Source organism: Microcaecilia unicolor, chromosome 9, assembly GCF_901765095.1.
Source record: "Microcaecilia unicolor chromosome 9, aMicUni1.1, whole genome shotgun sequence".
Taxonomy (NCBI): domain Eukaryota; kingdom Metazoa; phylum Chordata; class Amphibia; order Gymnophiona; family Siphonopidae; genus Microcaecilia; species Microcaecilia unicolor.
Genome location: NC_044039.1, coordinates 152,290,425 through 152,313,690, shown reverse-complemented (window position 1 = coordinate 152,313,690; position 23,266 = coordinate 152,290,425). Strand labels below are relative to the sequence as shown.

Genomic DNA, 23,266 nt, shown 5'->3' with positions numbered 1-23,266 from the left:
GCACCCTAGGGGGCACTGTAGTGGACCACATATTGCTCCCAGGTGCATAGCTCCCTTGAGTGCTGGGTAGGTTGGTGCACAGTGATTCCTGTGCTGCACGTGAAGTGTCAAAATCAAGACTGGTGCACAGTGCAGTTATGACTGCATTGGGAATCAACCAAGGTCTCTGTGCTTATGCAGAAATGTGTAGGTCAGTGCTACACTCTTGCTGAAACTTTGTAGATGGCACAGGAGAAGTCTGAACTTGTCTGCATTTTAGAAGATGCACCCTGGAGATCACCTGCTCTGAGATGCATGTGCTTCTTCAGACTTTGAAGGTGTTGTAAGCTCAGACTTATGCAAATGCACAGTAGACTAAGAAGTCTGTTGAGACTCAAGGTGATTTGGAGGATCCCTGGCACTTGTTTGCAGATGGACTCTTTAGAACATCTGGAAGGTAGAGACTATGTCACATTTGTGACCGTTTCCTTGTCTGTGCTCACCTCGCCCTCTGGTGGCCAGACCTGGTGGCTGCAATGGACTGTCTGTTTACTGTCACCCATTCCAGACTTCAGCCCAGTTCAGTCCAGTTCTTCCGGGCTGCCTGAATTGCTTTCCTTGTTTGTACCTGAACAGCACCTGTAGTTGCCTTGTGATTGCTGCAGCTGATGGGCTTTATTAATCACCTAGAAACTTCTGTGTTTGCCTTTGCATCGTCTAAGGTCCCTGGTATGTGGGTGTGCTCTGTGCACTTCTGCCTAGTCCAGTTTTATTCTGAGTTCTTGCCTGGTTCTTGTTTGTTTGTGTGTAGTTAGCTTTGGTTTTATTGTTTAGTTCCTAGTCTTGTTTCTGGTCTGCATTTCCTTGTCTTGTGTCTGTGTTCTTTATTAGTGGCTGCTTGGCAGCTTTTAGTCCTCACTCCCTCCTGTCTGTGTTTCTGTCTTAGTGGCTGCCTGGCAGCTTGTAGTCTTGACTCTGTTGTGTGTTTCCTGCTGGTATCCAGTTCCTGCCTAGTCCGGTAAGTCCTGCCGGCCGCCTGCACCCAGGGGCTCAACTCCTGGGGAAGGGTGGGAAAGTGCAGGTGAAGCCTTGCTCCAGTCCTGTGTTCCAGTCCAAGTGTTCTTGTCCAGTGTGTTCCTGCTTTGCTTATCCCTGTCCCTGCTTTGTGTGTGTGTTAGCCCAGTGCTGGTTGGGGTGGTTTTGCCTGCCACTGCTGCTCCTTGGCAGCGGCCCAAGGGCTCACACACCTAGTTGCTGCTTTGAGACCTGATAGACAACATCCACAGAACAGGATCTACTGGAGTGGGAGAATCAGCCGATCTCTGCACAGATGATGTTTTCTCCTTTTTCTGCACTAAGAGTCTTCTCCACCTCATAATAATTGCCAAGTTGATCTAGGCCATATTTTCAAGCTTGTGGAAAAACCTTTCCACATTACTTACATTTAGCATAATTTTGATCTGCTCCTGAACAGATCAGGCATTTGGAATGGTGTCAAAGTTCTGAATTCTTATACCATATTAACTGCATGGCTGGAACCCCAAATTCATCTGAAACATTTTCTGCAGGAAAAAGAAAATAACGTCTTTTTTGAAAGACTAGCAAGAGGTAAACCTCTTCAATTACAGCATAGCTTAGTTTTCGCCTCCATTTGACAGAATGGAAAAATACTGAGGAACTGAGGCGACTGCTGTGTGTGGAAAGGGCTGTGCATACTCAGAACTATACGAATAGTTCTGAGCTCTGGAAGAGCTGTTATATTCTGGCACCATGTAATTCTGTCACCCTGCTTGTGTACCTGGTTATATCCTACTTGTTGATTAAAAATCTGTCTCCCTTCTATAAAAAAAACAGTAATTGAAATGGCCTGGCTAAACAAAATGAGGGGGTTAGCTGAGAGAAAAACTACCTTTAGCTGCAAATAAAGACTCATGACACCCCAGCCACAGCAGCAACTAGGTCACACTGAGCTGCAAATCCAAAGACACATGTAAAAACTGTCAGGTGAATAAATAAAATAAAAATTATTGGGATGTGAGCTGCTGCTACAACTACTAATTTTATTTATGCCTATCATGCATCAACTAAACATTACTATATGTATGGAGACCTGAAAAATTAAATTTAAAAATTACCCCCTCGGATATTTCTGTTAGACATCACTGCACAAGATACATCACTTGATTATAAAAAGTTTACAAGTTAAGCAACATGGTCAAACTGACACCAAGATTATCCAAGTTTGCTAGACTCCATAAACCTATACTATCAGGAAGAGCTTTGTTTCCCATGCACCAATGGTCAAATTAAATGCCAATCATTGGTAAATTTATTTCATCAGTGGAGTCTACTATTGATCAGCTAGTGTAGGGGATTTTCAACTCTGTCAGTGAGTACCTCCACCCAGGCTGGTTTTCAGCATATCTACAACAAATACGCATAATGAAGGTGGTGCATGAAAAACTCTCATATACATTTGCTATAAGTATGCTGAAAGCCAGATTGGGTGGGGCTATCAAGGACAAAGCTGAAAACTAAATAGCGAGTACTTGCAATCTGCTAGCTCGAAGTCTGACAGGAAGGGTATGGCACAGACCTGATATTGGGACATTCATCCTACGTTCTCTTTCCCAGGGAGGAGATAGTGATCCAGTGCCCGAACGTGTTTTCTGGTGATCAGATATCCTGTCATAGCTCAACTCTGCACATTCATTAGGAGCAGGGTACTCAGCGTGATTCCCAGCTCCCCTCAGTGCTAGAGACAGAAAACACAAACAGTAAATTCAAAATTAAATAAACACATTTTTATCATCTTACACTTGGAAAGCAAGGACACCAGAACATTAAACAGGTTTGCCAACATTAGAAGCCTACCTTGCTCCCCTCCGCCTGGAAGCACAGGTGACAGTCTCAGGGGACCTTCCAGCAGAGTTGGAGGAGAAACAAAAGCCCTAGTCTCGGAGGAAGGCCGTCCTAACGGGGAAGGACCACAAGGGGAGTTCTCTGCAATTATTTCACAAAACAGAAATATTCAAGTCCACAGAGGTACAGCTATCAAAGAGCTTTGTAATTATCTCTTAGTAATTTATATACTCTGATTTTTTCAGGTTGGTTAAATTATTTAACCCAAAACACCATACCTCTACCAAACGCTGCACTGGACACATCAAGAGCATAGGGATCCTTTTCTAAAAGCTCAAGTTTAAACTCTGCTTCCGTTAATCTGAAACACAGGAAACACAAATATTTCAGGATAAACTTAATAGTAGAGCAACCCATTCGGAACAGAGACATACTTTATGTAAGCTAATTTTTAGAAAATTGCTTTTGCCATTTGTGTATAACAATTCTTCATAATTATTCAAGAAAGAATATTTAAAAAATGGTTGCATGCATCATGCATTATACTGCTAATTGTTATCTCCCAACTTCTCCATGCATTTTTCCTGCTTTTTCTGAAATCTACATCTCTTATTCAAAGATCTATTGTACAGCATTTCAACTGAGTTAATTCTCTGAAAGTTCCACTTCTTAGTAGATTTAAAGTGTTCCAGACTTAGAGGTAGGGACTTGGGATGGGGATGCGTTGTTGATGATACAGCAGTATAATCAGGAATTAAGCATGGTTAGTAAAGGAACAATATGTACTGTTTTTTATTCACTTATTGAATAGTTAAAAGTTGAAAATGCAAAAAAAAAAAAAAAACTCCAAACCTGCTTTTCAATTTTGCTTATATAAAATTTAAAAATCACATACAAAGATCAAGTAAAGGAAACTATACATACAACCTACTTTCATAATATCAAATTTTCAAATTCACACTGCGATGATAGACAATCCAATGATAGACAATCTCTCTTCTCTGCTTTACTCACTCAGTGGAGGAGTGGCCTAGTAGTTAGGGTGGTGGACTTTGGTCCTGGGGAACTGAGGAACTGAATTCGATTCCCGGCACAGGCAGCTACTTGTGACTCTGGGCAAGTCACTTAACCCTCCATTGCCCGCCGCATTGAGCCTGCCATGAGTGGGAAAGCATGGGGTACAAAATTAACAAAAATAAAAAAATAAAAAATTAAATCTCTTTGGCAAAGATCCTTTCTATCTTAATAGCAGGGGTCAATGTTATAAGTTAAACTAAAGCCACATCCCCACTGCCTCCTGACACAAAGGGTAGGATCCTGTAACCACCTGGCTTGTTCACATAGAACACTGCAACATGGTTGCCCGTTTGAATGAGAATAATTTGGTTCTGTAGCTGATCTCTGAAAGACTGTAAAGCATTCCAAATAGCCCTGAGCACAAGTTGATATGGTAAGCTGTTTCCTGAGCAGACCAAGTACCCCAAGTGTGAAGCCCATCTACATGAGCTCCCCATCCTAAGTTAAAAGCATGTGTTGTTAATACCATCTGAGGAGTTGAAATTTGGAATGGCAGTCCCGTAATCAAATTCGACCAAACTGTCCACCAGAGAAGGGCATGAGTCAGTTCTGGAGGAATCTGGATTACATCCGCTAGATTCCCAGCCACCTGAGACCACTGGGCCTCTCTCAAATGGAGACGTGCACTGGGAGTGGCATGCACTATTGAGGCCACATGGCCCATTAATCTCAACATTTGTCAAGCTGTGACCTGCTTGCTGCTTTGGACAAGTGTTATCAAGGCCGCTGCTCATGCTTGAGGAAGAAAAGCTCGAGCCCGTAATGTATCAAGCAGGGCTCCTATGTACTCCAATCGCTGAACTGGAAGAAGATGGGACTTAGGGTAGTTTTACCACAAACCCTAGTAACTCCAATACCCGAATAGTTAGGCACACTGACTGTCGCTCCCCTCCTGCAATGGAGATACTTCCTGTGACTGGGAAGTATCAAAATGTGGGTACAGGTATCTTTTAAATTCAGAGAGCATAGCAAATCCTTTTCCTGAATCATGAGAAGAAGGGTGCCCAGGGAATCATCCTGAACTTTTGTTTAACAAGGAATTTGTTCAGGGTCCCTAGATTTAGGAAGGGATGAAATCCCACCATCTTTTTGGGCACAAGGAAACACCTGGAATAGAATCTCTTCTCTTCTCCTGGTGGCACGGGTTCAACCACAGCCTGTAGAAGGGCAGAGATTTCTTCTACAAGTAACTGCTTGTGTCGAGAGAAGACGAACAATGCTCTTGGTGGGCAATTTGGTGGTCTTTGATGCCAATGCAGGGCGGAATCAAGATGAACTATTTAAGAACCCACTGGTCGAAGGCTACAAGAGGCCATCTTTGCTGGAAAAAATTCAACCTTCCCCCTACTGATAGGCCATTCAGGATGGTTACTTGAACTCCGACTATGCTTTCCTGGAGCCAGACAAAAGCTCATCCCTTGCTTTGACTGGGGAGCCAGCTGGGACTTCTGAGGACGGGACTGGCGAGGCTGACAGCGCTGGGTCTGGGACTACTGGGCAGAACGAGAAGGTGGCAGAAACCTATGGCTTTGAGAGTAGTAGGGTCACCGCCTAGGCCCACTCGAAAACCTCCTAGAAGAGAAGGCTGCAGCTGGAGATTGCCAAGACAGGGACTGGATAGTAACCATATGTTTCTTGATGAGGTCAGCAACCTCATCTACCTTGTCCCCAAAAAGGCTGTCCCTTTGGCAAGGTCCATCCGCCAACCTCTCCTGAACCACTGGTTCTAGGTCAGAGACACGTAGTCATGAGAGTCTGCATATCCCCACACCCACTGCAGAGAGTCTGGATGCAATATCAAAAGAATCCTAAGTGCCCCACCAGAAACTTTCTGAACTCCAGCTACTTATTAGCCAACTAGTGAAACTCTACGGCCTACTCCTGAGGGAGAGAATCTGAAAAGCTAGTAGGACTGGATGCGGGCAATAAGAATCGAGGCCTGCTAAGCCTTCCCCCCCCCCCAAACAAGTCTAGTGTCCGAACCTCTCTACCTGGGGAAGCAGAGGCACGAGTCCTGGAGCTCCTAGCTCGTTTGAGGGTGGATTTGACAACTAGAGAGTGGCGAGGTAGCTGTGCCTTCTCGAATCAGAGAGCCTTCTGGATACGATACTGCATATCCACTTTCTTAGGTGTGATCTGCACTGAGACAGGAGATTCCTAGTTCTTTGTCAGTGCATCTTTAAGGACAGGGTGCAATGGTACTGTGAGCCCTTCCTTAGGAGGAGACTCATAATCCAGAACAGTTTAACATCTCTGCCCTGGGCCCTTCCTCCACCTCCAACTTAAATGGAATGGCCGAAGCCTTCTCCTTCACAAAACAGCACTCTTCCCAGTGTCAGTGCTTCTCAGGTACTGGCGATGCCAATGCACTGGCGTTCCTGGCACCATATGCATCGAAGAGGACGAATGCTTACGCTTCTTGGGCTTCCCTCAATGCTCAGTATCACGGTCCCTCATTGTTGGGTCCCATGCTGACCGATCCCAGGGCGTACTTTCAGCACCTGACATCAAGAGAGGTGGAGACCTCCTCAATGCTGGTAAACTCCCAGTGGTAGTCTAAGTCTGAGCAGCCATCGAGGTCAATGCTTCTGATGCCGATGTTAATGGACCGACCTTCAAGGAGCCAAAAAGTTTCTCCTGCTGGTCCTGCCACGCCCTCAACTACATTTTCAAACAGAGAGAACAAGAGAGTTAGGCCCATAACACCTGACTACATTGGGCACACCTCTTGAAGCCCTGGGAGTCTTCTTGGACATCCAAAAAAGAATCATGGCCAAATTAAACTCCTCAATTATGAACTGTAAAAAGGGGCAGCCAAACTGAGGTCAGTGCTCCAGCCTAAGCAGGCCTAACAACTCGCGAAAAAGAAAGCAAAGACCTGAAAAAACTAAAAGGAAACAAAATAAAATAAAGTTTAAGGATAGAAGAACTGCGAAAGGAACACAAATACCTACATGGGAAGGCACTACAATAGCACAGAAAAACACTGAGGAGAACACAAAGACGCATTCTCCCTGCTCTGCAGAAAAATGAAGACTGAGGGACCCACGCTCACCTGTCGGGCGGGAAGGCACCAGCGCATGCACAATGAGATGCTGCTAGAAATTTCTACAATCATCTTGCTACACCAGGCTCCATCAGATGATGTCACCCAGATGTGAGAATACAACTGGCCTGCTTATCCTCAAAGAACTGAACAATCTAACACACTTTAGTAAAAGGGCTCCTTTGCCTTTGTATGAATAACATCTTCCAGATAATTAAATTCCACCAAAATCAACACATCCTTAAACTCTAAATAGTATTGGACTATTGACTCATGAAAGCCCTCCACTGATTTGGCCTCTTTCTCTGGGGCTAAGTAAATGAAGAGGATCCTAATCAGACCTTTATTATTTAAAGAGCTTAATCTTAATATTCAAACCCTTTAACTGAACCACTACTATGCAAATAAACTTGCAACTAATCTAATCTACAAACAAAATCAGCCCCCCCCCCTACCCTTTTTAATCAATCTAGGGCAATTCATCACCTTGTAACCCAAGAGGCACATTGCCTGCAACTGGGGACTCTCTGATCTGGTCAATCATCGTCTTTCTTTGTTCTATGACCTATTGAGCATGTCTAAATCACTACAGGCATATGAGTGTGATACACAGTATAAATGAGACTGAACAAGAAAACACAGACTAGTTTCACTGGTCCTTAATTATCAGTTTTCTAGCAGTTTCTTATACATGGCATATACAACTAGTGGATACTGAGCAGTACTTACTTTTGCCTGTTGTGCGCATTTTCTTTTCTAACATCATTAAGGTTCCTTTCAGCTGCTCGTGCTGCAAGCTATAAAACCAAACCAAATGCTGTTCAGTAATTTTCCACTGAAAAGTATGTACTTTCAAATGCTGTCAGAGTACTCCAATGGAACAATACAAGCACTCCTGCTCCTACATCAGACAAAATTCTAACAATTCACATGGCAAGCTTACGGCAAGTCTAAGTTACAGAACATCAGTCCAACTTCAAATAGCAGTAAGCAAAAATTCTGGTTTCAACCTCTGGTATCCACTATAAAAAATTAGAGCCCAGTGGAAAAAACATATGGAAGACATCTTATAGGAAGTGTCAGCTGAAATGTTCTCCAGGATCCGTAACTAACAGTACGTCCTATCCAAGAGAACTCATCATCACCAATGGGCAAGAGAACTAGAAAAACACAAGAAAAATCCCTTCTACCCTCAATCGTACTGTTGGAATTTTAATAGTCAGAGCTATTTCAGTACATTCAGCTGCTAAGTTACTATCTTAAGAAACCTACCAAAAATATCCAATAATTTAACTCAAAAGTTTAGTTTCATAAGAACTTTAGACAAGCCATGCCAAGTCAGATCAAAGTCCAGCAGCGTGTCTCTGACAGTGGTCAGTTCGGGTCACAGGTACCCAGCAAAACCAAAAAAGGTAGATCTATTTCTCATAGCTCATTTCCAGAGAGCCAGTTCTAATCTGGCTAATCAATTTTTATGGAGCTTGTCCAAACCTCTTTTTGAACTCCCTAGGTTAGTTGTTTTGAGCATATCCTCTGGCAACAGATTCCACAGCTTAGTATTTAAATACTATTTACAATTTTTCTCAATCTACTGGTCATTAGTTTTATTGTATACCTCTTGTTTAACCTTTCTAAGCAACCCTAAAATAACTGTTCCCTATATAACCATTCCACCTACCTCACGATTTTATAATCTTCTATGCTAACCCCTCTCCAAGCTGAAGAGCCCTAACCTGCTTGGCCTCTCTTCATATGGAAAGTGTCCCATCCCCGTTATCATTTTGTTGCCCTTAGCAGAACTAGAAAAGGTTCAGAGATGTCTATTTTGATATTAGGTAACCAAGACTGCATACAATAATCACGGAGTAGTTGCACCATGAACCTATATGGAAAAATGATACTCTGTTTTGTTCTTCATCCCTTTCTGAATAATCCATATTGTTGTATCTGCTTTTAAGGAGGCTGAATTGCACAGCTCAAAACTTCATCATATTGTCCACAGTAACTCCAATATCTTTTTCTTGGGTGGTGACTCCTGAAAACCCATCATTTTGTACCTGTAGCTGGGATTATTTTTCCCTGTTTCAATTTGTATTTGTTCAATTACATTTTATCTGAAATTTAGATGCCCAGTCTCCATCATCTCACAAGATCCTTCTACAAATGTTCACAATCCTCTACCATTTTAACAGCTGAATAATTTTTTGTGTCACCTCCAAATCTGATCTAATAAATCAAAAAGGCAAGACATGCCTTTGCTGGACCCCAATTGACTCGTTCCCATTAAGCCATGCCTATCTATAGTCACTTCTGAGCATGTCATCTAGGTCCTAAAGCTGATTTGTATTTACATACTAAAGCTAAGCCATCATTTTCATATGGGCAAGAGAACAAACTGCTACTAAAACTTACCCAGTTATCATGTGCTTTCTTCTCATGTGAAGTAATCTGTTAAAGAGAAATATATTCATTAGCATACCCACTAATAATTACTACCTTATCACTTTTCAAACAATTGGAGGGGGGGGAATAAGCATAATGATTTGATTTATGGACTTTATATTAAAGCAGTTTATAATGCTTCGTTATACAATCATTTAGAAGACAGGAGTTTACATCTGAGAGGCATTTTTTATATGACGTCTAAGTTCAACTTTGGAAGTTTACACAAAACGTCCAAAATCCAAACAGGAAAGGTGCTCATTTTTGAAAAAGAAAAAAAGTCTATTTTTTTTTTTTTTTCAAAAATACTGTTTCAAACAAGATTTTGTGCTTTGAACATTTTGTTTTTTGGTCCATTTAAAAAAAAAAAAAAAAAGTGCAAAACGTAGAGATTCATGCCATTGGGATGTAGGAGCAGCCAGGATTTTTATTAGACTGGTCCCTCAGACATCCCAGGATAGCAATGGGGCACCCTAGAGGGCACTTCATGAAAATGCTCCCAGCTGCACATCTCACCTTTGCTCCCAAGGGGGCATCTATATGTGGATACAGTAGGGTTTGGGTGACTTTGGGAGGGGTCACGGTTTGTGATGACAGGCCAGCAGCTGAGGGGAGATATGATAGAGGTCTATAAAATAATGAGTGGCGTTGAACAGGTAAATGTGAAGCGTCTGTTTACACTTTCCAAAAATATTAGGACTAGGGGGCATGTGATGAAGCTACAAAGTAGTAAATTTAAAACGAATCGGAGAAAATGTTTCTTCACTCAACGTGTAATTAAACTCTGGAATTCGTTGCCAGAGAATGTGGTAAAGGCGGTTAGCATAGCAGAGTTTAAAAAAGGTTTGGACGGCTTCCTAAAGAAAAAGTCCATAGACCATTATTAAATGGACTTGGGAAAATCCACTATTTCTGGGATAAGCAGTATAGAATGTTTTTGTACTTTTTTGGGATCTTGCCGGGTATTTGTGACCTGGATTGGCCACTGTTGGAAACAGGATGCTGGGCTTGACGGACCTTTCCCAGTATGGCAATACTTATGTACTTATGTAATGCTCTTTTGTGGGAACTACAATATAAATTTTCCTTAGCGTGCATATCTGTCCTTATTGTGCTGCCTTTGCAGAAACGGCAGCTTGCCCTAAGTGTCAAAACGCCCCTACCTGTTACGATTCTGCCCATGTTTCAGGCTCTCAGTCATCTCGCCACCTGGTGGCCAGACCTGGTGGCTGCAATGGACTGTCTGGTTATTGTCACCCGTTCCAGATTTCAGGCCAGTCCAGTCCGGACCTTCCAGACTGCCAGACTTGCTCTGTTTGTATGAACCTGCACAGCCCCCGTAGTTGCCTGGTGATTGCTGCAGCTGAGCCTCAGCTGCTGCTGGGCTTATTAGTCAGTTGGAAATTCTCTGCCTTTGCATCGCCTAAGGCCCTGAGGTTTGTTGGGGTGCTGTTTGCACTTCTGCTCAGTCTGGTTTCTTGCCTTGATTCTAGTCTGTTTTAGTTAGTCTGTGGGTAGTTAGATTAGGTTGTTTGTTTGCTAGTCCTGTTTCTGGGTTATAGTTTTGTGTTTAGTCTTTGCTGTTTGTGTCTTAGTGGCTGTTCTGCAGCTTTCAGTTCTGTGTCTTGTTAGCCAATGTTTTGTTCCCTGTTTTAGTGGCTGCTTCCAGCTTTCAGTCTTGTCCTTTAGCTTATCCCTTCCTTGCCCTGCGGTCCCTGTTTATTCCTTTCCCCTCTGACCCTCAGTCCCTGTGCAGCCTTGTTGGGATCCTGTTCCGGCCCTGTCCTTTAAGTCCTGCTGGCCACTTGCAGGCAGGAGCTCAACTCTTGGTGAAAGGTGGCCATGTGCAGGTGAAGTCTCACTATTTGTCAGAGTTCTGCCTTGCCTCTGGTGTAGGGTGGTTTTGCCTGCCGCTGCCGCTCCTCGGCAGTGGCCCAAGGGCTCACAAACCCAGTTCCAGCGTTGAAAACGTGACACTGCCACACTGGGACATATGTTTTGGGCTCAAGTCTTGCATGCTACAGAGTCCCAATGGTCTCACAACCTGTTTATCTTGGATCCACTGCTATTGCTTGAAGATTATAACAACGTCGCCAGTGCCACCAGGCCTTCTGGGGTTTCTTCAGCGCCTGGTTCTTATGGCCAAAAAAGTCATTCTTCTTCATTGGCAATAGCCCACCGCACCTTCTATGTCTATTTGGAGATCTCAGATGATTACATTACTCACCATGGAACGTAGAGCCACTCAAGACATTTCTTCAGCCAAGGGTCAGCAATTTCAGCATTGTTGGGTGCACTTCTGGTCAATTCTGCAGCCCGTAGCCGACTTTTAAATTAACAGACTTTCTCTTCCATGCATCAAATTCGGGTAGCAGGTGAGAGGGGATGGGAGAGGGATTTAGATTAGCATTTTTGTCATAGATAAGAGTTTGACTCTGTATAGTGTTTGCTGCATTTAAGCGATGTGACAACTGTTTTTTGTATCTAATGTTTGCCGTTATGATTAATAAAGATGATTTTTTTTTAAAAAAACAACATTAATTCACATCCCCTTCAGCCATCTCTTCTCCAAGCTGAAGAGCCCTAACCTTAAACCATCCTGTTCCCAATCCCCATCGCCCAATACCATCATCTCCTATCATCAATGGTCGGCCATTATCTTTTCTCGATTCTGTTCATATCCTTGGTGTTCCCTTTAACTCTAATCTAACATTTAAATCATAGGTTAACTCAGTTGTCCGTCTCTCTTTTCAGGCGCTTTGGGGCATTCATTCTGTGAAACCCCTATTGTCCATTGGTCAGATACGGTCATAAGTACATATCAGTACATAAGTGCTGCCATACTGGGACAGACCAAAGGTCCATCAAGTCCAGTATCCTGTTTCCAACAGTGGCCAATCCAGGTCACAAGTACCTAGCAAGATCCCAAAACAGTACAATACATTTTATGCCGCTTATCCCAAAAATAAGCAGTGGATTTTCCCAAGTCCATTTTACTAAAGACTTATAGACTTTTCTTTTATGAAGCCATCCAAACCTGTTTTAAACCCCACTAAGCTAACTGCTTTTACCACATTCTTTGGCAACGGTCACTAATCCATGTCTTGACGTTAATGTGCCTTATTTTAATGCCCTCTACAATGGCTTGCCACAGGCTACCTTTTGGAAGCTAAATTTAGTTGAGTCTACCGTTGTCAAACTGCTGAATAACGCTCACCATCGGGACTATATCATCCTTCGACGAACAATCATTGCCAGTTTCAGCTAGATGTAAATTTAAAATACTCTCCTTGATTTATAAAGGCTTCTCCCCTGCTGCACCAAATTATATATCCGATCTGCTCTCACTCTATCTCCCTGCACATGTTGTTCGTTCCTCTCAGCGAGCTCTCCTTTCTTTGCCTCCACCATCTTTGCTGAGACTAGATCCATCGCATGATTCTGTTTTCTCCTTTCTTGGATCCTCACTGTGTAACTCTCTTCCTTTGGACATCCATTTGGAACCAACCTAACTGATCTTTAAAAAAGGCAATAACCTGGCTTTTAACCTTTAACTGACTTTTCCCCTCTTTTTATCTCTTCCTTTGGGAACAGTGTCCCTCTCCCCACTATCTTTTTGTTCTTCCCTCTCGGTTTTGTTCCTCAGTTTCTCTCTTTTTTTTTGTTCTCTTTCTCTTTCTCTTTAAATAAGACTGTAATTCTTTTCCTCCTTCATCTTTTGTATTTGTAAACCGTGTAGAAGTAATATCTGTACATTATGTGGTATATCAAGTGCAATAAGTGAAAGTATTTGTGGTAACTTCTAAATGAAAGTATACAAAGTATGTAAATCACTCTTCAGGGGGTAGATTTTTGCTGGAAAACTAGGTAAGTAGAGTTGAAAATACAATCTAAAAGTATATATTAGCTCCCCTGACCTAAACAGGCTTCTTTGCTACATGGGTAAAAGTATACAACATGTGGACTTTCAACAGCACTAAAGAAGGGCAATTTTAAAGCAGCTCTTGTTCCCTATACCCTCACCATTCATGGTTCTCAATGCATCCCTCAGGCTAGCAGGTTTGTTCACCCATTTTGGGCCTTTTGAAATGTTCATTAGGGCGTACATATCTCATGGAGAAGATATGTACCAGAATACGATTGCTCCATCACATTATCTAATTTCCTCATTTTCAGTGTGCCTTTAGATCCTGGAGGATTTTGTTTTGGACTTTTTTGTACTTTAATAAGAACTTCTTAAGAACAAAGCATGGTGTATAGTTTTTTTGGTTAATTTGTAGCCTGGTTTCAGTGGAGAGATTGAAAGAACATCCAGAGGTCAACAGTGCAATCTGTGTAGAAATATTTATTAAGATGTGGTAAAAAGATGAAAGGTCATGGATTTGATATATCGTCTATCTGTAGTACAATCAAAGTAGTTTACATTTATTATATGCAGGTACTTTCCTCTGTCCCTAGTGGGCTCACAATTTTTGTACCTGGGGCAGGGCAATGGGTTATGTGTCATGTCCAAGGTCATGAGGAGCCATAGTGGGGGACAGAGGCCCAACTCCTGCTGGCAGGGTCTCCATATAACTTGTGCCAGCAACTCGAGAACCCAGCCCAAAGGCAAGGCTCCAAGCTAAAATGAGATTCAAAACACCCCCACGTTGGCCTGTGATTGGCCCACACGTTGATCCCTGGGAAATAGGTACAGTCCGCAGAACTTGACCAGCAAGACACTGGGTCTATGGGAGAAGGTACTAAGCAAAACAAAAAAAAATAGCTGCACCAGTCTAACCTTCACCACTGCTGGAGGTAGAGAAATACAGACTAGCTCCAGGCTATATCTACTGTTATACTAGTGATGTCGGTGGAATTTGTCCGTTTTCTCTACTTCCATCTGCTGGTCGGAAGATATAACCCCACTGGTGTGGACTGGTTTAACTGGACTATAAGGAACAAATTTTAGATGCAAAGAAGGCCAAAAAAATATGTGCTGGCAGGCCTGGTTTACCTTGTGGGCTACTGTTTGCCCATCCCTGTTCTAAATCATTAAGAACCATGTTATTTTCTGGAACAGGTAGCTTCAGCATCACAGAGTCGTCCACCAAGTCATAAAAACAAAAACAGCTCATCTGTACCCCAGTACAGGGCCACAGACATAGTGTAATCATATTAGTTTCCAAAACAAGAAGCGAACACAGATATGCTCAAATAACTATACCTGGCTTTGGTAAGAACGAATGGTTTTCTCTAGCTCTTCTTCTAGGTCTTTTGCTCGAGTTCTGCAAATAAATAATTACATCAAGTTAATATAATACCTTACTACTGATATAATTGCATCAAAATGCTGTGTTAGCATTATTTGTACCTGTAACTGTTTAGCTCTTCAGCAGCATGGTTAATCTTTTCATCTACTTTAGAGAGTTTTTCTTCTTTCTGTAAGCGATATTTTTCTTCTACGGTCAATTTCCTTAAAATAGAAAAACAAACACACTTTACAATCATTTGAAACCAGAGAACACATTAGCTACAAGGCAAAAAGTTGGGTTTTTTTTCTTGAAAGAAAACAGTATCCTATGCATATTTAAGTAGTATTTCAAGTATACCGAAGTATTAAAACACATGCTATATCTACAAACAAAAAAACAAAACATTAACCTTATATAAATCAAGTGCAATGATCAGTGCAGTTTCCCTGCAATTCTACTGCCGACTCTAAAGCACCTACGGAAGCAAAAATCAGAAACTGCATTAACTAATCTGATGCCATGTCATACGAGGTTACATGTGTCACTGTTACCAAACATAGTTGCTTCTAGGGGTACAAAGAGTTGCATGGGAGGCACTTAATACAAACAGGACTAAGAATATAGTCACTAAGTCCAAAGCTATCTAATTAGTTACTACTAATAGAAATCAAACAAAATAAAACATGGAAAAGAAAATAAGATACCTTTTTTATTGGACATAACTTAATACATTTCTTGATTAGCTTTCAAAGGTTGCCCTTCTTCGTCAGATCGGAAATAAGCAAATGTGTTAGCAGATAGTATATATAAGAGAAACATCAAAGCATTACTTTGACAGTCTGACAGAGTGGGAGGGTGGGGGTATGCATGGGGACATCAAAGCATTTCATTGATATTCTAACAGGATGGGTGTTGGTAGGACTTAATAAGGATCTGGGTTTTCTAACCCATTATAAACCATAAAGCTGTATTTCTCTGTTTATTACCCTCCTCTCACCTACCAACACCCATCCTGTTAGAATATCAATGAAATGCTTTGATGTCCCCATGCATACCTCCTACCCACCACCACCCTCCCACTCTGTCAGACTGTCAAAGTAATGCTTTGATGTTTCTCTTATATATACTATCTGCTAACACATTTGCTTATTTCCGATCTGACGAAGAAGGGCAACCTTCGAAAGCTAATCAAGAAATGTATTATGTCCAATAAAAAAGGTATCATCTTATTTTCTTTTCCGTGTTTTATTTTGTTTGATTTCTATTGATAACCTTTAAGAGTGGACTAAAACGGCTACCACACCTCTCTAATTAGTTACTGCAATTCCTCTGAATTGCTAGCCAAATATCGTTATTGAAATGCAGTGATTTACAGTCAACTCTTGGCTACAATATCAACTCCTGCCCACAATATTTTTGTTTTGTATGTTTCTCTCTACCTGTGAAGTTTCATTTCATTTTCTTGATACATCTCTGTCATAACCCTCAGTTTTTGCTGTAGCTTCTGAACTTCACTCTCAAAACGTGAGGTTTCAGAATGTAGGGAGCTTTGTTCATTTTGAAGTTGTTTGATGCGATCTGAAAGGTGAAAAAAAAACAATTAAAAACAGGAATATAAGGTCAGAGGAGGGTGTTGTACATAACGCAGTTTGCAAAGTAGAAATGCACACTTCAGAAAATCAGAAGAGACATACTGTACATGCTAGATGCTGACTAGCTAAATAACAGCAGTGCTGGTAATTGTTACTCAGCTTGTACTGATGTTCATTTTTCTATTCACACACAAAGTGAGGTGAAAACATTTGGGAAGAAAAACAAAATTAAGAAGTAATGCTTAAACTCCACGTGCAATTACAATGAGCACTTGATATCTAAGCATCACCAGAATCCCTTGCAGTAAGACTAAAGGGCTCATTTTCAAAGCACTTGGACTTACAAAGTTACATAGTAACCTATGGATGTCTAAGTGTTTTGAAAATACTCCTCTAAATCATCCAGGATATCACAAGAGCAAAGTACGGTAATGTTCTCCTAAATAGTCAATTCCAAACCTGCAGTCCAGAGAAAGGCTTTGGTACATTTTATAAATATCTATTAATATGGTTTAATTCATTCAGGAGATGCTTTTGCAAAGAGAAAAATGTTCTCTCTTTCATCATGTTCTTGTCACAAGTTGATAAAGTCTGCTTCAGAATTGATTAAAATTACCATTTTGAACTCCTTGATATTGTGTGTGTGTGAATCCCCTTTTTCTTTGGAAAAGATGCAGGGTCTTCATTTATTAAATATGGATGGATAATGTCTGTTTATACTTAACTGCAAACAGAAATCCAAGTAGATATCAAAGTTTAAGATAAGGTTATAAAAACTGAACAAAATAACCAGAACACACTGTAAAATTGTAGCATACTTATTTAAGGTCTGGTAAATATTACATTATTAACTACACTTGTGTGTTTCGCCCAAGCGACAGCACAAATTGGAAAGGCTCCATCCGTTTGTCCATCTGCATGCAGAGACAAAAAGAAACACACACACACACATATATGCGTCATATAGTTCCTGGCACCCTAATAAGATACAATTTATTATGTCTTTTCACACCCAATTCATGAACAGACATGCCTGAGTTTGCACATGGAGGAAAGGGAAACATGCCTTTTTGACACATTATACATGTGCGTTTTCCAAATTGTAAATCTTATAATAAAGATTTTGGCTTACCTGCAAGCTCCTCCTTAGCTTTAACTTCATCAGACAGCTTAGCATAGATTTGGTTTCTTTCTGCCTCCAGTGTTTTTAGAGATGCACTTAGCTACATAAAAATTAAATAAGTAGTCATAATACATTAAAATCATATTTAAAAGCAAAAGATTTAAACCATTTGCTTCACTTTAAGGACTGAAGATCCTATTCTATTTAAAATATTTATCAGTATCTATATTACTATAAGGAGTATATATATATATATATATATATATATATATATATATATATATATATATGAATTGCAAAGAAAAATAAACATATATGAAGCTCTCCATTAGCTGTATACAGGGCTTCTATTCTTAGATGTTTATAAATTGTGCATTTAGATTTTAGTTTCCAGCTAATTAGGTGTTCTCTGAAGTTACAAAAAATTGGTATCTATTACTGCTACATACTACAAAACTTGAACCTTAGTACTTTAATCAAGGTATAGTGGGAGGGTCAACTCTGACCACCTTGTTAGGCAGATCCAGTAAATGACAGCAGAAAAATACCTGTTACTATGTACCTTTTCCAGTGGAATCAAATATGTACATTTGTATCACTTAGGCGTTATCAGGGTAGAAAGAAAACAAAAACTGAATGGAGAATACAAGACAAGATAGGGGAGGAGGGGAGGGGATAAGAGTACTAGAAGAAATAGTGTTTTTACGGTGTTTATCCAATAAATGCTTAATTTTTTGCATCGGAGGTGTTTTATCAATGTTTATCAGCTAAAACCTAGTCAGAAGCCAAGCCATAGCTATATTTTAAAAAGCTATCTTCGGGGGGGGGGCACTGGCGAGCTCCACAATGCAAGGAGGCATAAATCCGTAGCTCCGGGAGGAAGTGACGTCACGCTCCGCAATGGCAGCTTGAAAGCGGAGCTCCTGATAGCCAGCTTAAAAAGGAGATAAAAATATTGCTGTCTGAGCCCTCGGGTGGATTCTAAGAGCACCAGAAGCGAGACGAAAGATCGCGGACCTAACGATGTCGAACTCCAAGCTTAAAACGACGAATTTAAACGCCTTTGCATTTCGACAGCGAGAACAGGCGCCAGAAACACAGGCCGTGGAAAAGGGCGCGAACGGGAGCGCCATGAGGCCAGGCGCATTAGCGGACCCTAAAGACAACGGGGAAGAAGGAGATGGAGATATGCAGCCGGATAAATGGGACCAGCTGCGAACATGGTTCCACGATATAAAATCAGAGATGAAAGAAATGCGCAGAGAATTTGCACAGTTGGGGGCAGACTTGCGGGGAGAGATAAAAGAGCTGGGAAAGAGAGTCAATGAGACTGAGGCTAGCTTAGAAGAACAAGCGGACTCTATAAAGGCGATTGAGAGGCAACTGCTGGAACAGCAATCAGAGGTACGGTTTCTCACTGACAAGGTGGAAGACCTCGAGAACAGGAGCAGACGGGCAAACATTAGGATAAGAGGCCTCCCCGAGTTACCGGAGTATAATAACAGTGAGCAAGTGGTGCAGGCACTAGCAGCCCACCTTCTGTCCACGCCGGAGCAGGTTGTGGCCCCCGAAACTATCCGAATAGAGCGGGCACACCGAGCGTTGGGCTCACGTAAAGCTAATGTGCCCAAGGATATTGTGGCATGTTTCACAGAATTTAAGACTAAAGAAGAGGTCATGCATAAGGCGAGGGCGAGCGGGCCCATTATCTGGGAAACATACCCTATAGAATTATTTCACGATATATCAGCCACAACGCTCAAACGCAGGAGAGCATTACGCCCGCTGACAGAGCATCTGCGAGCAGATGGCATTAAATACAAATGGCAGCACCCGTTTGCCCTAGTATTCTACCGAGAAGGCAAACAGCGAAGAGTAACATCAATCGATGAGGCTCAAGAATATTTGGACCCGGAATCGTCGGCGGAAACAGGTCGATCACAATCACTAAAAGATCCATCAAAGAGCTACAAATCCAAATGGCAGCGGGTCTCCCAGGGGCGTGGACGCCTGAGACGGCAAGTATCGGGGCATACAACTATAGAGGAAAAGGCCAACTGATCTAGAGTTTTCCTATGGATTACAAAATCTACAACTTTTCCTGGTTGGATATATAATGGCAACGATACGAAGATTATTTCCAGTTCGAGGGCCAGACATATTCAGCAAGCTGGCGAAGATATCGGGACATTGAGTCACAACTCCAAAGACATGTCCCTTCGGGTGAGAGGGACTTGTCGGTTATGGTTTAAGGTTGGGTGGGGAGGGGGGAAGGGGATAGGGGGGAGGGAGGGGGAGACTAAGTGGTGGTTGTATCACAAGATGTATAATTAGAAATGGCAGATAAAATGATCACGTGTGTAACTATGAATGTGAGGGGGCTTAATTCACCTATGAAGCGCAAGTTAATGTTTAAAGAGATGCAGCGCCTAAAAGCGGATGTAGTTCTCTTGCAAGAGACACATCTTAAAAAATGCTATGAGAAGTTAGTATATCATAAGCGTTACCCTATAATGTGTTTCTCGTCATGTGCAGCTACCCCTAAAAAGAGAGGAGTGATGATAGCGTTAGCTGGGACACATCCGTGGCAGGTGCTAAAGAATATAACTGATAAAGAGGGTAGGTTTCTATTGATGGTGGTCTCCCTATACAATATCCAATATACTATACTTAACGTATATGCCCCGAATCAGGGACAAGGCCCACATATAGAACAGATAGAGCAGGCTTTGCAGCGCCACCAACAGGGTATATTGCTAGTAGGGGGAGACTTCAATGTGACTATACACCCGCCACTAGACAACTCCACGGGCCAAGCTCCATATGCTAAAGCGGATAGGAAATTGTTAAAAGGATTTATGGCCCGATGGGGATTGATGGATCTGTGGAGGGCGAATCAGGGGTCTAAGAAAGATTACACATACTATTCCTCCAAATATAACTCCTATTCTAGAATAGATTGTTGGCTGGGTGAGGGAGCCCTAGCAAATAAGGTACAGAAGATAGCTATTGAACCACGAACATGGTCAGACCACTCTCCAGTGATACTAGTAATTCGAGCTGGCTCCAAATTTATAGGCCCCAGATATTGGAGACTGGATGAGGCTATCCTAAATGACACGAAAAATGTCCCAGTGATAGAAAAATATATTCTAGAATATCTGGAATACAATGACACGGGAGAAATCCAACCGGCTAGTCTGTGGGAGGGATTGAAGGCTGTGATTCGTGGGCACTTGATCGCCTTACGGGCCCACATTATTAAAACCCGCACAGAACAGGAGAATAACCTTAGGGAGGAACTGCGGAGAATAGAACAGGAGCATAAAGAGAAGCCAGCGGACACTAAAGGATGGGAGAAACTGCATCAGTTGAGACTAAAGCTTAATGAACTTCAATTAGCAGACTTAGCCGCACAATTACAAAAGGTGCAGCAAGAGCACTTTGAATTTGGAGACAAAGCGGGTAGGCTGCTGGCTAATAAGCTTAAAAAGCAGGCCCAGCGTAATTACATTGGGGGCATTCAGAATCAAACGGGAGAATATGTCACTCAGACAGAGCAAATTCAGGATACTTTTCTAGATTATTATAAGACACTGTATGAGGCAGAACAGACATCAGAAACAGCAGTAATTGAACAATATTTACAGGAGGTGGATATCCCCCAAATAGGAAGCAGAGAGTCTGAATCTTTATCTGCCCCCATAACGCTCGAAGATGTCAACTGGGCGATAGCGGACCTTGCGAATGGCAAGGCCCCAGGCCCTGATGGATTTCCCACAAAATTTTACAAATTGTTTGCGAAACACCTGGCTCCAGTGCTGTTACAGCTATTTAATACGCTGGAAGGTGCCCAGGAACTCCCTCCTTCGTGGAGATTAGCAGGGGTGACTTTAATAGCAAAACCAGGGAAAGATCCCCAGCTTTGTAGCTCCTATAGGCCGATTTCACTCCTTAATGTGGATTATAAAATCTTTACAAAAATATTAGCCCGTAGGTTACAAGAACAAATACCGCACATAATACACGCAGATCAGGCGGGATTTATAGCTGGACGTCAAACATTCGATAATATTAGATGTCTAATACATGTCCTCCAACAAGTTAGGGATGATCAGACGCCAGCAGTTCTGCTTTCAATTGATGCTGAGAAAGCGTTTGATCGCGTGGACTGGACATTTTTATTTGCGGTATTACGGCGAGTAGGTATTACAGGGAGATACTTAGTCTGGCTCCAACTCCTATACAAAGGCCCTTTAGCCACATTAAAAATTAACGGAGCATATACTAAAACGTTTAACCTAGGGCGAGGGACCCGACAGGGATGTGCGGTATCTCCACTCCTTTTTGCCTTATATATAGAACCATTGGCCTGCCTGGTGAGGAAAGATAAGGAGGTTAGAGGGATAGTGAGAGGATGGAGAGAACATAAACTTCTGCTTTTTGCCGATGATATTTTATTGACGTTAGCACAACCTGAAATTTCAGTAAAGAGGGTAATAGAACATATGACACACTATGGACAGTTATCCGGCTTTAAACCAAATCTAGCCAAATCTGTATTTCTTAACCTTACAGTAGCTACAGGAGATCTGCCGGGTCTTCGTGCAGCTTTCCCATTTGTTTGGGCGCAAAAATCCATTAGGTATCTAGGCATACAGATCACACCAAAGGTGGAGGACCTTTTTCTTGCTAATTTCCCTGGTAAAACAGAGGAGTTATTTAAAGAACTTGATGGTTGGGAGGGCCTTAATATTACTTGGAAGGGCCGTATACACGCTGTTAAGATGATGCTGCTTCCCAAATTGCTATATCTCTTTTTGGCACTACCTCTCCCAATTCCGGCCTCCTTCTTTGATAAGCTGAATCGAAAAAGTTTTGCGTATATCTGGAGGAAACGTCCACCGAGGGTGCGACGAGCGATGATGTGTCAACCCTATGAACGAGGAGGCATGGGAGTTCCCAATTTTTTTCTTTCTTATCAAGCAGCCCAACTAAGAGTGTTGGCGGAGTGGGCCCCCGGGGCCTCAAAGAAATGGTTGCATTGGGAGAGGGCATGGCTACATAGGCGTGAGATTGAAGATATTCTATGGATACCAGGGGGAGAACTAGCACATATCATAAAACAGACGCCTCTAGCACTGAAACACCCACTTATGACATGGTATCAGATTAGGAAACAAATGTTCCCGGAGAGAAACTATTATAGACAAACAGCGATCAGATGGGCGAAGGGATTCCCAATGGGAGGGTCTGAAAAGATATTCGATACATGGGCTAAAGCGGGATTGCGTACATTGGGACAGGTTTGGAAGGAGGGAGAGTGGGTTAGTTTTGCAAACCTGCAAGAGGAATATGGGCTAGAGGAAAGGGACCTGGCCTACTACTGCAGCCTTCGGAACTTTGTTAAGAGGCGAGCACAAGAAGAATTAGAGCTAGCTGTAACGGCCCTGGAATCAGCAATAGGCAGGGGGGGCGGAAAGGGTAGTATCACTCGTATCTATCTAGCCCTATTGAGCCGTACAGATCCTCAGGTATTTTACCATGCGAGATGGGATAGGGCGCTGCAATACTCTTATCCTAAGGAGGTATGGGTGAGGAATTATAAATACTTGCTCAGATCTTCTTTAGCACAATCAGTAAATGAAAATGGGTTCAAAATGTTGTATTGGTGGTACTACACCCCCGTTAAACTACAAAAAATATATCCGGGACTGACGGGTCAATGCTGGCGGGAGTGTGGTCAAAGGGGCACATTCCTTCATGTGTGGTGGGAATGCCCGAAAGCAAAAGTATACTGGGCGAAAGTGGTGGATCTGGTCAGTAAAGTAATCCAAAAGCCCTACCCAAATAGGGCAGAACAATGCCTACTCCACTTCCGGCCGATATCAATCCCTAGCTGGCAACATAG

The 23,266-nt window shown here is 42.2% G+C and overlaps 1 protein-coding gene across 6 annotated transcripts in view; it reads right to left on the bottom strand.

Annotated features, from left to right (window-relative positions):
* Window positions 1-23,266, bottom strand: part of MIA2 (MIA SH3 domain ER export factor 2) — a 221,091-nt gene that overhangs the window by 29,283 nt on the left and 168,542 nt on the right. For all 6 annotated transcript variants that reach the window (XM_030215534.1, XM_030215535.1, XM_030215536.1 and 3 more), the window contains 9 exons: window positions 17,365-17,455; window positions 16,080-16,218; window positions 14,760-14,861; window positions 14,613-14,673; window positions 9,377-9,412; window positions 7,694-7,761; window positions 3,120-3,202; window positions 2,854-2,982; window positions 2,576-2,734 (listed from right to left, as the gene is read on the bottom strand). In XM_030215534.1, the coding sequence (XP_030071394.1) occupies window positions 2,576-2,734; window positions 2,854-2,982; window positions 3,120-3,202; window positions 7,694-7,761; window positions 9,377-9,412; window positions 14,613-14,673; window positions 14,760-14,861; window positions 16,080-16,218; window positions 17,365-17,455 (868 nt within the window). The remainder of the gene's footprint in view (window positions 1-2,575; window positions 2,735-2,853; window positions 2,983-3,119; window positions 3,203-7,693; window positions 7,762-9,376; window positions 9,413-14,612; window positions 14,674-14,759; window positions 14,862-16,079; window positions 16,219-17,364; window positions 17,456-23,266) is intronic.